The 12,513-nt window shown below is 34.9% G+C and overlaps 1 protein-coding gene across 1 annotated transcript; it reads right to left on the minus strand.

Moving 5' to 3' along the window:
• Positions 1–915: 915 nt before the first annotated feature.
• On the minus strand, positions 916–7,054 carry LOC123557325 (heat shock 70 kDa protein 12A-like). The gene is made up of 8 exons (XM_045348738.2): positions 6,934–7,054; positions 5,842–5,986; positions 5,359–5,507; positions 4,146–4,370; positions 3,686–3,839; positions 3,181–3,318; positions 2,698–2,906; positions 916–2,292 (listed from the first exon to the last, which is right to left on the minus strand). Exons 1-8 carry the CDS (start codon positions 6,934–6,936, stop codon positions 1,579–1,581), a joined length of 1,737 nt encoding a protein of 578 aa, XP_045204673.2. The 5' UTR covers positions 6,937–7,054; the 3' UTR covers positions 916–1,578.
• Positions 7,055–12,513: the final 5,459 nt, after the last annotated feature.

Consider the following 12,513-nt stretch of genomic DNA (forward strand, 5'->3'; position numbering starts at 1 on the left):
GAACATTTTCAGTATGTGAAACTTACAAATTAACGTAAATCAACATGGAAAATAATCGCAACAAACTGAATATCCTTCGTAATAGAAAAGAGTTGTGTCAGGACAGCAACGCCTGGCTTTTCAAAATCTACGGATCGCGGGGCCGTGAGATTGTGTCCACCTCTGATCTAATTCATGCGGGCAAGTTGGCAGTTTGTACTGGTACAGAATCCAGGAATACTGGTTAGGTTAACTGCCCGCCGTAACATAACTGAAATACTGTTGAAAAACGGTGTTAAACCAAAACAAAACCTTACCAACAATTGCTTTACATATTCTTCGAAAAAACGAGCTTAATTTAATTTCTTTCGTACAGTTGTCCCACAACTTTGTCTTTAAAAGTGCTATGGCAAATGATATTGCGTTTTCATATGAAACATTGCTTTTGTGATTTTTATATCATAGGGCTGGTCTAGATTTCTTGTCATTATGACGTCAATTTTTCAATGAAATTTACCGAAACGTGACAAATTAAACGAGTAGCATAATATTGTTTCGTGTAAGTCTAGTTTTATAAATTTTGTTCTGCATTCTCCCTTTTCTCTTTATTTTTACGTTTTCAACTTGAATGTACATTGCAAAAGTATATCCCTGTACCACTATATAAACACTATTATTGTTAGTTTTAGGATGTCCGAAAGAGTAATATTGTTCTTTACTTCTGGCATATAGTAAAAGTTTATCCTGAGACAAAATCACGTCTAAGAGGCAACGTTTTAAACATTACTAACCTTCATCTAAAATTAAAACTTTATCATAGAAAATATGAGAACCTTATCTTGCCAAATCATACTGAATATGCACTTTGTTTCCTCCAACCGTTTAATTAAAACTTTCAAAAGTTGTAACACGTAGCACAAATACATAAAACTGGTATTGCATTGCATTTTATTTACAATATTACATATCTATGAACATTTTATTAAAGCATGTAATTCAATGTTTCACACTTAAGTTTTCTCAAAAAATTGTTTGCAAATAATTTTGATTAAACATACTATGTATAGAATGCGCCTTAATCTGTACTTCCGGTTATCTCTCTAAAGAAATAATTCACCTTCACCCTGTAATACTTTTCTATGTACAAATTGTATGTTCACATTTCGTTAAAACACAAGAAAAAATGATATAATTCATCATAACACCGCATATCTGTGACACTGCCAATAGACTTTTTGTATCACAATCTATATACACATAACACTGTTAGCAACAATTTCAAATACTCTATATCTGCAACAAATTATAACGAAAGCATCTAGGCTGAAAACATTTTCTTTCGATTGTGACGATGATATGATATTTAAGCATCACACCAATCAATATATTCTAGTGTATATGTGTACATTTTCCATCGATATGAAGTGCTGCATAAGAACAACAAAGCAATACTTAAATGTGTACATGATGGTATAATCAAAATGTAATCCAATCGTTCCAAATTTTGATTTTTTTAATCATTGTAGTGTGCAATAGCGTGTTGTGTAAAGAACGCCGTGTCTGACACAACAGTAATGCACACCTCTTTACTCGCTCTGTCTATGACAGGAAATCAACTTTCAGGTGTGTGATATTTCCTGTTGCAACCTCTTTGCACTCAACATCAATTTCAGTTCCGCCAAAAATCGTCTTCACGGTAACCGCCCGACCTTTACCTCTACCAGAAACAGGAACAGAGAATGTGTCAATCTTTTGGCAACCAACATCATCTATGAAACCTGGATTCTTATACGTCGAAGCATAGATATTCATACCCATTGCGGTTTGGTCCTCTAAGAGAGTGGTGTACGTTTTTTCGTCCTGAGGTTCTCCTACCACCAATGTTTGTCCAGCTTCTGCAAGTTTAGAGAAAACATTCGTACATCTTTGTGAACCATCGGATGCTATTGACATTCTCGAGATAGCATGTTTGGTTTGATCAAAATCTTCGGCGATGTCTGTTCCATAAGTATACTTGCTGACTCGTTGGGAGATGGTAGCTGGACTATGGCCAAAAATAACCGCCCCCTTGAGAACAGCTAGTCCTGCTTCATCAGGGACGATTATTCGTAAGCCCGGAAAATTATTCCTAACCGATTCTTGTAACATCGGTGATTCAGAAAATCCGCCTACCATGAGGACAGCTTCTACCCCGCTGTTGGTAATTTCTCGTAGCAAACCCTTCACGTGTTTTACTATGCTGTTTACTGACGGCTCAAAGAATCCTTTAACGACAGCAGGATCCACTCGCAATTTGTCTCCCACTAGCTTCACCTAAAATTGTGCGAAACAATACATTCATTACTTACTGATTTTCTTTTAGTTCTACATGTTCTGGTCAGAAAAGTTATACTTATAAAGTTTATAATCATGTAAAATAGTGAAGAAATTACATGTGATAAATTATAATTAGATAACCACTTCCGATTATTTAGACGTGTGGAGAACTATCACAGATTTTAATATGGGGACGTTTACACGCACAGACAATTTGAAGATACTCAGTCCATCAAACTAACAGATTTTCATGATTGTGGTGGGAGGGGGGGGGGGGTGGGGGGAGTCTTCCACAGAAAGAACTGCAATTTAGCAGTTACTGCACAACTCGTTTAAAAATCATTGATAAAATGTACTTTATATCTAGTTTATTAAAATAGGTATCCAAAACATGATTTATACCTGATTCGAATACTTTGTCTTCTTTATTGTTTCCTGTAATGTTTCATTCCTCATATCCTTCACCAAGTCAGCCAGTGCTGTTCGCATCCTGAATGTAACTTTAGTATCTTTTTTGGGTCCAATTTCACGCTTCTTAACCTCAAAGTCTCGAAACAAGTCAATGTAATCTTCCATATGCATGTCTTTGAATTTTGTCATCACGAGAGAACCTTGAGAAAATATACATCTGTTAAAATATGCTACTAGACTACATTTTTTGTTTACATTAGAAATTAGAATTTCATTTACCAAATATGCAGCCATGATCATGGAAAACAGATACATTTGATAGAGTATTGATATTACTCATATCCGAGAAATCTTATTCTTTAATGAATCAGTTGTGACATATTAGAAGAAATTAGATACAATGTAATTATTTATCCTTATACTAACCATTTATTTAAAGAATACCCAACGGCAGAACATACCTCGGAGATTAACATACCTGAATTTCTGACAGGAATTGAAAGAAAGCGTCATCAACTTGTACTCCTCCCCATGCTCCTCCGCTAGCCTTGTCAAGTTCTTTAAGGTTGCCACCACTCATGACTTCATGTACAGTGATGTCCACAGTTCCACCTACAAACCAAAAGAGCAAATAGATCAACCCTTTTCCTTTAACAATATTTCATTAACTTACATAAAACGTCCTATGATTAACCAAATACAAACAAGATATTCGTATGTTATTCCATATAGACATTTCTGTCCTCTTTTAACACACAAGTATTAATTATAAAAAATAAATCCGCGATCTGTTTTTGGTATCAAGTCGATTTTTTGCACATATTTGCAGTAGAAACGATTTACCATATCTTTATCTTATTGTATGCAATTGTATAAATTATCTTCTCTTAAACGAATTCAGGTCTTCAGAATCAGTATCAGATATAAAGAGTAAGTATTTAACTATGAACCATCATGTTTAAATCGCATTTTAACTTACCTCCAGCATCTAAAACAAGGTATCTTTTGCCGGAACCAAACTTTGATAGTGATGTTTTATCACTGCCACACTTTTCTACCGGCAGATGGCGACAGTATAAGCTGGCTGCTTCCGGTTCTAAGGCAATGGTCAGCTTGTCTTCTAAAATCCCAGCCTTAACAAAGACAAACAATCAAAATTACCATTTGTAAATCATACCTACAAAACGATCCTAGTAGTATAGGACAAAACAAAGAAAAATAACAATAGACTCTATTTTAAGCGCCATTATATAGTTGTATAATTATTATTTTATGTATTTTGAGTAATTTAGCAGCCTTATCACATTAACATTTCTAACATATCTATTTTTCTGGCGATTAGGATAGTTTACTGATATGTACGGAAGAGCACTTTTATTATGTTCCGTATTTATGCTTCATATTTGAAAACAAATCAACATATAGCAACTATGTTGTACCTCCTGTGCCGCTTCCCTCATAAACTGTTTGGCTGCATCGTTCCAGATGGCTGGAACAGTGAGAACCCAGTGTATATCTTCATCCCGGAGTCCACCTCCAGCAATACGACTTTCCGACAGCTTTATAAGGTCGTCTTTCAGATATTTGATGCACAACGAGAATACCGTTTTAGCCAATAATTTTTTACCACTGGCATCTTCCAACATGAGATTTCTTCCAAATCCCTTAAATGTACAAAAAGTGGAATTGTCTTGATAAATGCCGCATGTCCTTCAAATTTAGTAAACTTGCTCAATCAAACAAAACATCCTGTTATCAAATCTGTTACATAGATCAAGTATTAATTCTTGAATATTATGATTTACAGTCATATTTTGAACTGCAAAACTGTTGTTTTAATTATATATCAGTTTAAGTAAACCTATAAGAGTGCCATAGTCACAAAATACGGCCGTCGAGAGGTTGTTAGAAGAAATGTTTTTGTTACAGAACTGCACATATAACTCAAATATCATGCCATTTGACCAATTGACCTTGACCTAAAATGAGCGTCATGGGTGACCTGCATATAAAGTTTGGTGACAATAGGTAGAAGTATTCATCAACCCACTAAAAGGCCATACAAGAAAATTTCATTCTTATATTTGACTTTTGGCCTCTAAGTGTGACCTTGACCTTATATCTAGGGACCTGATTCTTGCGCATGACACTCCGTCTCATGTTGGTGAACATTTATGCCAATTAACATCAAATCCCTCCATGCATGAAAAAGAAATGCGCCGGACAAAGTCATTCTTGAATTTGACTTTTGGCCTCTAAGTGTGACATTGACCTTAGACCAAGATATCTGGTTCTTACGCATGACACTCTGTTTCATGATGGTGAAGATTTGTGCCAAGTTACATCAAAATCCCTCCACGCATGAATAAGAAATGCTCCGGACAAAGTTGTCATTCTTGTATCTGACATTTGACCTGTAAGTGTGACCTTGACGTTAGACTTAGGGACCTAGTTCTTGCGCAAGACACTCTGTCTCATGATGATGACCAATTGTGCTAAGTTACATCAAAATCCCTCAATGCATGAAGAATAAATGCTCCGGACAAAGTTTGTGGACGCCCCCTGTCCGCCAAGGGCTTTTCCATAATACGACCCGTCTTTCAGACGGGCGTATAAAATGTAAATTCCTTAATTACAGAAGAAGTATAATACCTGTCCAAAAAGCTTCATTTTGAATCGTTTAAAGAAGAACCAGGGCTCGTGCTCTCCATCTGTTGCTAGATCAGCATATTTACTCTCGGCTTCATATCCGAAACTGTCAAGCGTTTGTTTGTCTGATTTTATCAACGCACATGTGGGTCCTGACAAATAATGCATTTAGTTTGAGTAACAGTTGTATAGCGTTATGTTACCGCTTGTATAAAAGACGAGACAAACTAACATTTGTGGTCAGCTGTATAACGACAGGTTAATCAGGGTATGGTGGACTGCTGGTCATAAATATCCTTTGTTGAATGTAAGACATATCTTAATATTCTTCATCTTATAAAAGTACCAATACGGAACGAAGCATGATGCGACGTGACTAAAACTTAATTTCAATGTACAGCTGCGTAGAAAAAAAAAATTACGGTTCATGATCTATGAGTTCATGATACCGAGTTTTCCTTTAATAAATTAAAATGTGCATAAAACCTTTGAGTGATACCAGCTGTCCCCCGCTCCAGTTCTTCGCAGATACTTTGGTAGCGTCCCTTTCAAACTCATGTTTGAAGGAAAAAGCCCAGCCAGAGTATGTAGTTCCGAAGTCAATTGCAGCGACTAATAACGAGTTTCCAGCCTAAAAATAAAGTATCTAATTTGATTAGTATGTACTTTTAGGATCATTTGTAAACCAACATCCTATCAAAAGGTAGAATTTACCAGACTGTGCGTGTATTCTGTTTTAATTAACTTCTGCTGTTATATAATACATTTAAATGTAACCAACATGCTAATACAGCATATTCAAAAGATACCTTATCAATTGATACAACAGGGTTTGCCCTGCTAAATCATGCTTTGATTGGTAAAGAGCTCTGTATTCATAGGTCCGGCAAGACCAGGCCCCAATTTCACGAAAAAAAACTAAAGTAATTACTTAGCTAAGTTTGTTATTTCAAAGGCTTATGTTTGTCCTATATGCTGACTTTTTCACCTATATCAGAACCTTGTATGACTATTTCACAGATCATGAATTTTACAGAAAACGAAGTATAGAAATAAGAAATATACATAAGCAAATACTTAAGTTCGTGATATCATGCTTAAATAGAAATATCATATTTGCATGACTGAGATAAGTACTGCAGAGAACTAAGCAGTATAGTATTATTTAGCTATAAATACATTGTTACAGAAAAAAAAATCAACATTAAGACAGTAACCTAATCAATAGCAAGATTTTAAAATAACATACTTAACTAAGTAATTACTTAAGCTTTTTTTCGTCAAAAATGGGCCAGAAGCCGAAGTCTCTATAATAAATATCGGTCATAATGGCCAAGTAATAGCTGCAGTATGGGGCCATTCGGCAGGCAATGGTTCATAACAGGGTCATAAAAAAGCACATTCAGATAACATACCGCTTCGTACCTGTATAAATGTTGCACATCTACACTACATAAAATCCAGTAGAAACGAACATTATTTTGAAAATTTAGACATGTAGCAAAAATGACTAATGATTCAGTAATAAATCAGTAAAAAAAATGTTTAAATGTTTGATAATTCGAAATAAAATCTCACCATGTTTAGATTGTCCCCAATATGTACAAGTTTGATTTCAAGGAATCCGGCTGAATATAACTTCCTCGTTCGTTTATAAAATAATTGGCGATGCGTGTCTGAAATAGAGATTTAAAGCAAACGTTTTCGAAGACACTGTAACTTGTCTTTCTAATTTCTTATTGTTAAAATCGAGATATCGAATCACTCCTACAGATAGGTAGGTATCCAGAGTGATTGTTCACGCCTGTTTAGAGACAATTTACTTTCAAAGTTACAGCGAACTTGCCCTTTCCGAACCAGTTTTTATTTTTTTATCGTTTTACTTCGTCAAGTTTATATTTTAAATATAAATTTCATTTCAAATGCTGGACAAATATGTCACGATTAAAATAATGTGAAAAGAAATTCGAAACAAAACATTGTTTGTAACAGATTTCTGTAATTGATCAGACTGGTACTGTGCGTAATCCGGGTCATACTCGCCTATTCCGAATCACCACAAATGACCTGAAATGGTTTTCTTACTACTGTCCACAACAACATAAAACTACCATCTTGAATCGAAAACTGAAATTATTTTATGTCAGGAATAGAAATAATCGCATTTAAGGCCAATAAAATGACTAAAACGATAGGCATGACATCCTTCTTTGGCATTATTGAAATATTCTGTTTTAAAACAGTCATGTGGGCGGTATTGTCCTTTATGTGAATTAAATAGTCACATTGTATAATACTACCTCCGCCTTTTTCTTTAACATCTGGCCATGGGTAAAAACAATAACATAAATTAATATTTTGGACACATTGAATCAATATTTTTTCTGCAATCTTTAAACAACGTGCAGCAGAACAGAACTGAAAATGTGTGATTCGGAATAGGCACAGTGTATGCCATCTATATTTCCTCTTTAGGCATCTCAATGGTCAAATTGTTTTTAATGTGGGATATATGACTGGAAAGAGCATAAAATTTCCTTCTTTTTAATCTCCCTTCCGTTTCATTTTATTAAAAAGCTAGAACGCAAGCGCTCTTTGAATCTGACATTTTTGTTTACATTCGTCAAATTTCCACATAAGAAAAAATATAGCATTTGGACAATGTTGCAAATATGTATTATGTAAGAATAACTTGAACATTTACCAGCAATTAATTATTAGTTTAATGTATTAGATTTAAAACCAAAACATAGCTTACGATTTTTCTTGACGTATGCGCGACGGCTGCTTAAAAACTTGGAAATGAGTCAATTTACAGACTGGTTCGGAATAGGCAAGTTCACTGTACCCGAGTTTATGCATCGTATCATCGTTCTGTCAATATTTAAAATAATCTAATTTGTAAACCAGTTCAGGCCTTTTTTTATCTTTGTTTTACAAACCACCAGGGTCCAAACCAGGGTGTAGGAGGAGGGGAAAAAATATTAAAAAAAAATTAAAGAATTCTATTTTTTTTTTCGTCGGAGAAAGAAACTTGATTTTCAAGCAGGATGTATTTTTATCCATCTTGTGCATGCATGACTGTCTCAATGTTATGTATAGAACTTGGTTTTTAAAACATGTTTCATGTTGCAAAATGCACAAATGTATGCTTCAATGTACAGAAATGCTTATATACTGTCAGCACTAACTTTGTATATTAATAAACTGCATGTATGTAGAATGTTTTATGTACTCTTTTAGAAGTAGTATGTTGCCCTTAACCCATTAGCTACATATGCTTGTATTTTGTATGTTGTAGTGTCGTTTAATGCAAGTAAACCTAGGCTCCCACTTAATCGCAATGGGTTGTTTCAGTTTCTTAGAATATTTTTTTTCTTTTGAAAATTTTTAATTCAAGAATTACATCAAATGGTTAATACAGTGTAACTTCCGAAAACTGGACCTTCTGAAAACCGGAAACCTTTGAAAACCGCACGAAACTCAAGGTCCCGTTTTTTTCTGTTCTTATTTCTATATATTTTTAACCTCGGAAAACCGGAACTTCTGAATTCTGAAAACCGGACGATTTTTGAAAGACCGTTTATATTTTAACACTAAAATTGACTTCTGAAAACCGAACAGCAAAATATTTGCCACATTAAAAGTGTCACCTGTTCATCCAAAAATGCCCGTGGCAAGTTGTCAACATGATTTTTTGTTTATCTTTTAGCAGCAGTTGTTTGTTTTGACATGCTTTATAATCACAATCATCATTTGATGCAAAAGAAAGAAAGTAATCGGCGATTACTTTCATTTTTTATTCTATTTATGAAAACGTCATTAATTAAATATCTTACCTGTGAAAAACGTTCTGAGGTTTGAATGAAAGAAAGACCGGTGTTTTAATTGATTTAGTTACAGCGATTAAACTTTAATATGCATTATCAACATAAATTAAATATTGACAAAAATAGGACTCAAAGAGATGGTAAAATTAAGTGGAAAATATTGCTATTATTATAGGTATGTAGTCGTATTTATATTTGTTATGTATTTATTATCCTTAATGTTTGTAATTAAATAATTAATCAATCAATTAATTAATTATTATATACTAGTATTAACTTATTTATAAACAATAATAATCTCCTTCATCCTACATATAAGAAAATATAACTCTTGTGCACCAAGTCCACTTTGCCTACAAATTTTCAAAACTTCTGAATTCCGGAAACTTCCAAATACCGAACTTCTGGGCTGGTCCGGAGGTTGTTCGGTTTTCGGAAGTTACACTGTATTAACTTTTGCTTTATATACAAATTTTACAAATCTATAATTTTGTACTAGGTATCATTTCTGAAACTTCTCCCCAACCATTCCTTCAAAGTTATTGTCATAAATATATATATATTAACTTTGAAAATGGTTGGTTAGCAAGGACACCCTAGTGTGAAGGGACCTTGGGACTCACCATGGCTACTTGAGAAAGCACATTTGTTGTTATAGTATTCAGCGCAGGTACAGTACTGTACAGCTCTATAGTTTCATTCAATACAAAACATTGTTCCTGGGAAAGACCAGTACTGCTTTCCATAACAGACAGCAAACACTCATTTTTAAGCTATAGTCCTTCATCGATCGAAGGAACTTTTATCACTAAAATTCATAGATTCATCATCATTTATATTTGGTATATCTTCAAGCCACACATGTGATAAAAGGATTTACCGTTACGGCAAAAAGTAATATTTCAGGAAACATTTTCACTTTTATTAACACTAGTAACAGAAATTTTCCAAGACGATATCTTTCTCGTTATGTTACTATAATCAGATCTACGTGACATTCCGCATTCTCAACTCGTGAGGCACATGTTCGATTACAACATCGCCAGTCTTGCATTCATTCGTAATTTTTAGTGATGGGCAAATCGGTTAGATTTGCCAACCGATTAATCGGCATAATCGGACAAGCCAACCGATTCGATTAATCGGATATAATCGGATAATCGGTTACTCTAGTTGCATATCTATAAGTTCACCTCACAGTGTATGTTTTATGTCATTACTTAAGAAATGAACCACACAGGCATCAAATATCCTATTTCTATTTTATCCCTTCATAAACATAAGTAAGTTAACAGCATAAATTTAAAAAATAAAATATTTGTGAAGATAGTAAACTTCAAATCAGGTACCTGTCTCAATTTCACCAGAGACTCCTATCCATTGATATATTGTGTTATCAAATTAAAATCATATGGAGCAAAAATAAAAGTATTAACGACTGGAGTGATTGATTTCAATCCCACAAAATCAAAAATTGAAAATACCTTAGCTAATATGCTTGCGTAAGTCTAACAGCATGCTATGCATACTGCCATACTAATGTCAAGAGTTTAGATTGATGCTTTTCCAAGCTTAATTTTGTAAAAGCCATATATCTTCCAAAATCTGGGTGATCACAGATGAACTCAATTTCTTTCGAGACTTTGGAGGAAGCCATTTTTACGTAGAGTAGTTTCCCTTGGCGTATTTGCCCCAAAGAACAGTAAGTACCAGAAAGAAAAAGGTCAGAAACAACAAAATTTTCCGTTTGGGATGCCAAGTAATTAATCGGCCAGGGAAAGGTGAAGTCGGCGATCGCGGTCATGAATGCAACGCTGACGATTATTCGATTGTCGCCGATTGTCGGCCCATCACTAGTAATTTTTACGAAAATTTTCCTTTTTTTACTATCAATTTCAACCGTCAGCTGTCAAGCGTCGTCCATTTTTGTGTATACCGCTAATTATGTTAGGTACAATTTGATTGGTTAAAGTAATATTAGGCATTGTCTATTGGACTGTATACGGAATGCGGTACACGGATAACTTTTTATTTCTCGGCGGCCGCGACGCATTTTTTGCTTCCATCTGTACGAAGTACCAGTGGAGGAAATAAATAAAATCTTGTTTTTTCAATTTTATTTTTTTTCTAAAAACGCCTTTTTTTGAGCGGCGGGTTTGTAAAACGAAGAATAAAAAAATAAAGACCCCATTATATTTTACATTTGAAATCACTGTACAAATCAGTCAAATCTACAGTGTTAGTAGCATAGTACTTCCAGTGAAAATCTGACCTGTATTAAGGACACGTCACGGCTGAGATAGTTTAGCATTATTACAATACACAGTCGGTATTGAAATTGTGTTTCCAATACATGTGCTCATTAGATAAATCCTCAATATCTATGTGAAAACTAGAGTTGTCACAGCAGTGACGAATTATACCCCCACAATATGGCCTTGTCACAGAACTAAGCCGATGTCAAAGCTGAACTTGCTTTACCTTTGACCTACTGACCTCAAAATCAATAGAGGTCATCTGCTGGTCATGATCAACCTCCCTATGAAGTTACATGATCCGCGGCCCAAGCGTTCTCAAGTTATTGTCCGGAAAAGGTTTAAATGACCTTTGACCTTTGGAACCCAAAATAATTACGGGTCATCTGCTGGTCATGACCAACCTCCCTATTAAATTTCGTGATCCTAGTCCCAAGCGTTGTGAAGTTTTTGTCCGAAAACCGTTTAAGTGTTCCGGGTCACTGTGACCTTGGCCTGTGACTTGCTGACCTCAAAATCATTAGGGGTCATCTGCAGGTCATAACCAACCTTGCTATCAATTTTCATGATCCTAGGCCCAAACGTTCTCAAGTTATCATCCGGAAACCATTTAACTGTTTCGTATTATTGTGACCTTGACCTTTGACCTACTAACCTCAAAGTCGAACATGACCTGTATTTAATCATGTTACATCAGTGTACAAAAATTTAAGATCCTAGACCCAAGCTTTCTCAAGTTATCATCTGGAAACCGTTTAACTGTTCTGAGTCACTGTGACCTTGACCTTTGACCTACAGAATACAAAGTCGAACTTGACCTGTATTTCATTATGTTACATCTGTGTATCAAAATATATGATCCTAGGCCCAAGCGTTCTCAAGTTGTCATCCGGAAACTGTTTAACTGTTCAGGGTCACTGTGACCTTGACCGTTGACCTTTTACCCCAAATTCGAACTTGACCTGTATTTTCTGATGTTACACCTGTGTACTAAAAATTATTCAAATTGGTCAAGCCTTTCGTGAGTTATCATCCGGAAACCACAAAAACCAACCGACCGACCGACCGCCAAG

This window comes from Mercenaria mercenaria, chromosome 5 (assembly GCF_021730395.1).
Source record: "Mercenaria mercenaria strain notata chromosome 5, MADL_Memer_1, whole genome shotgun sequence".
NCBI classification, from domain to species: Eukaryota; Metazoa; Mollusca; class Bivalvia; order Venerida; family Veneridae; genus Mercenaria; species Mercenaria mercenaria.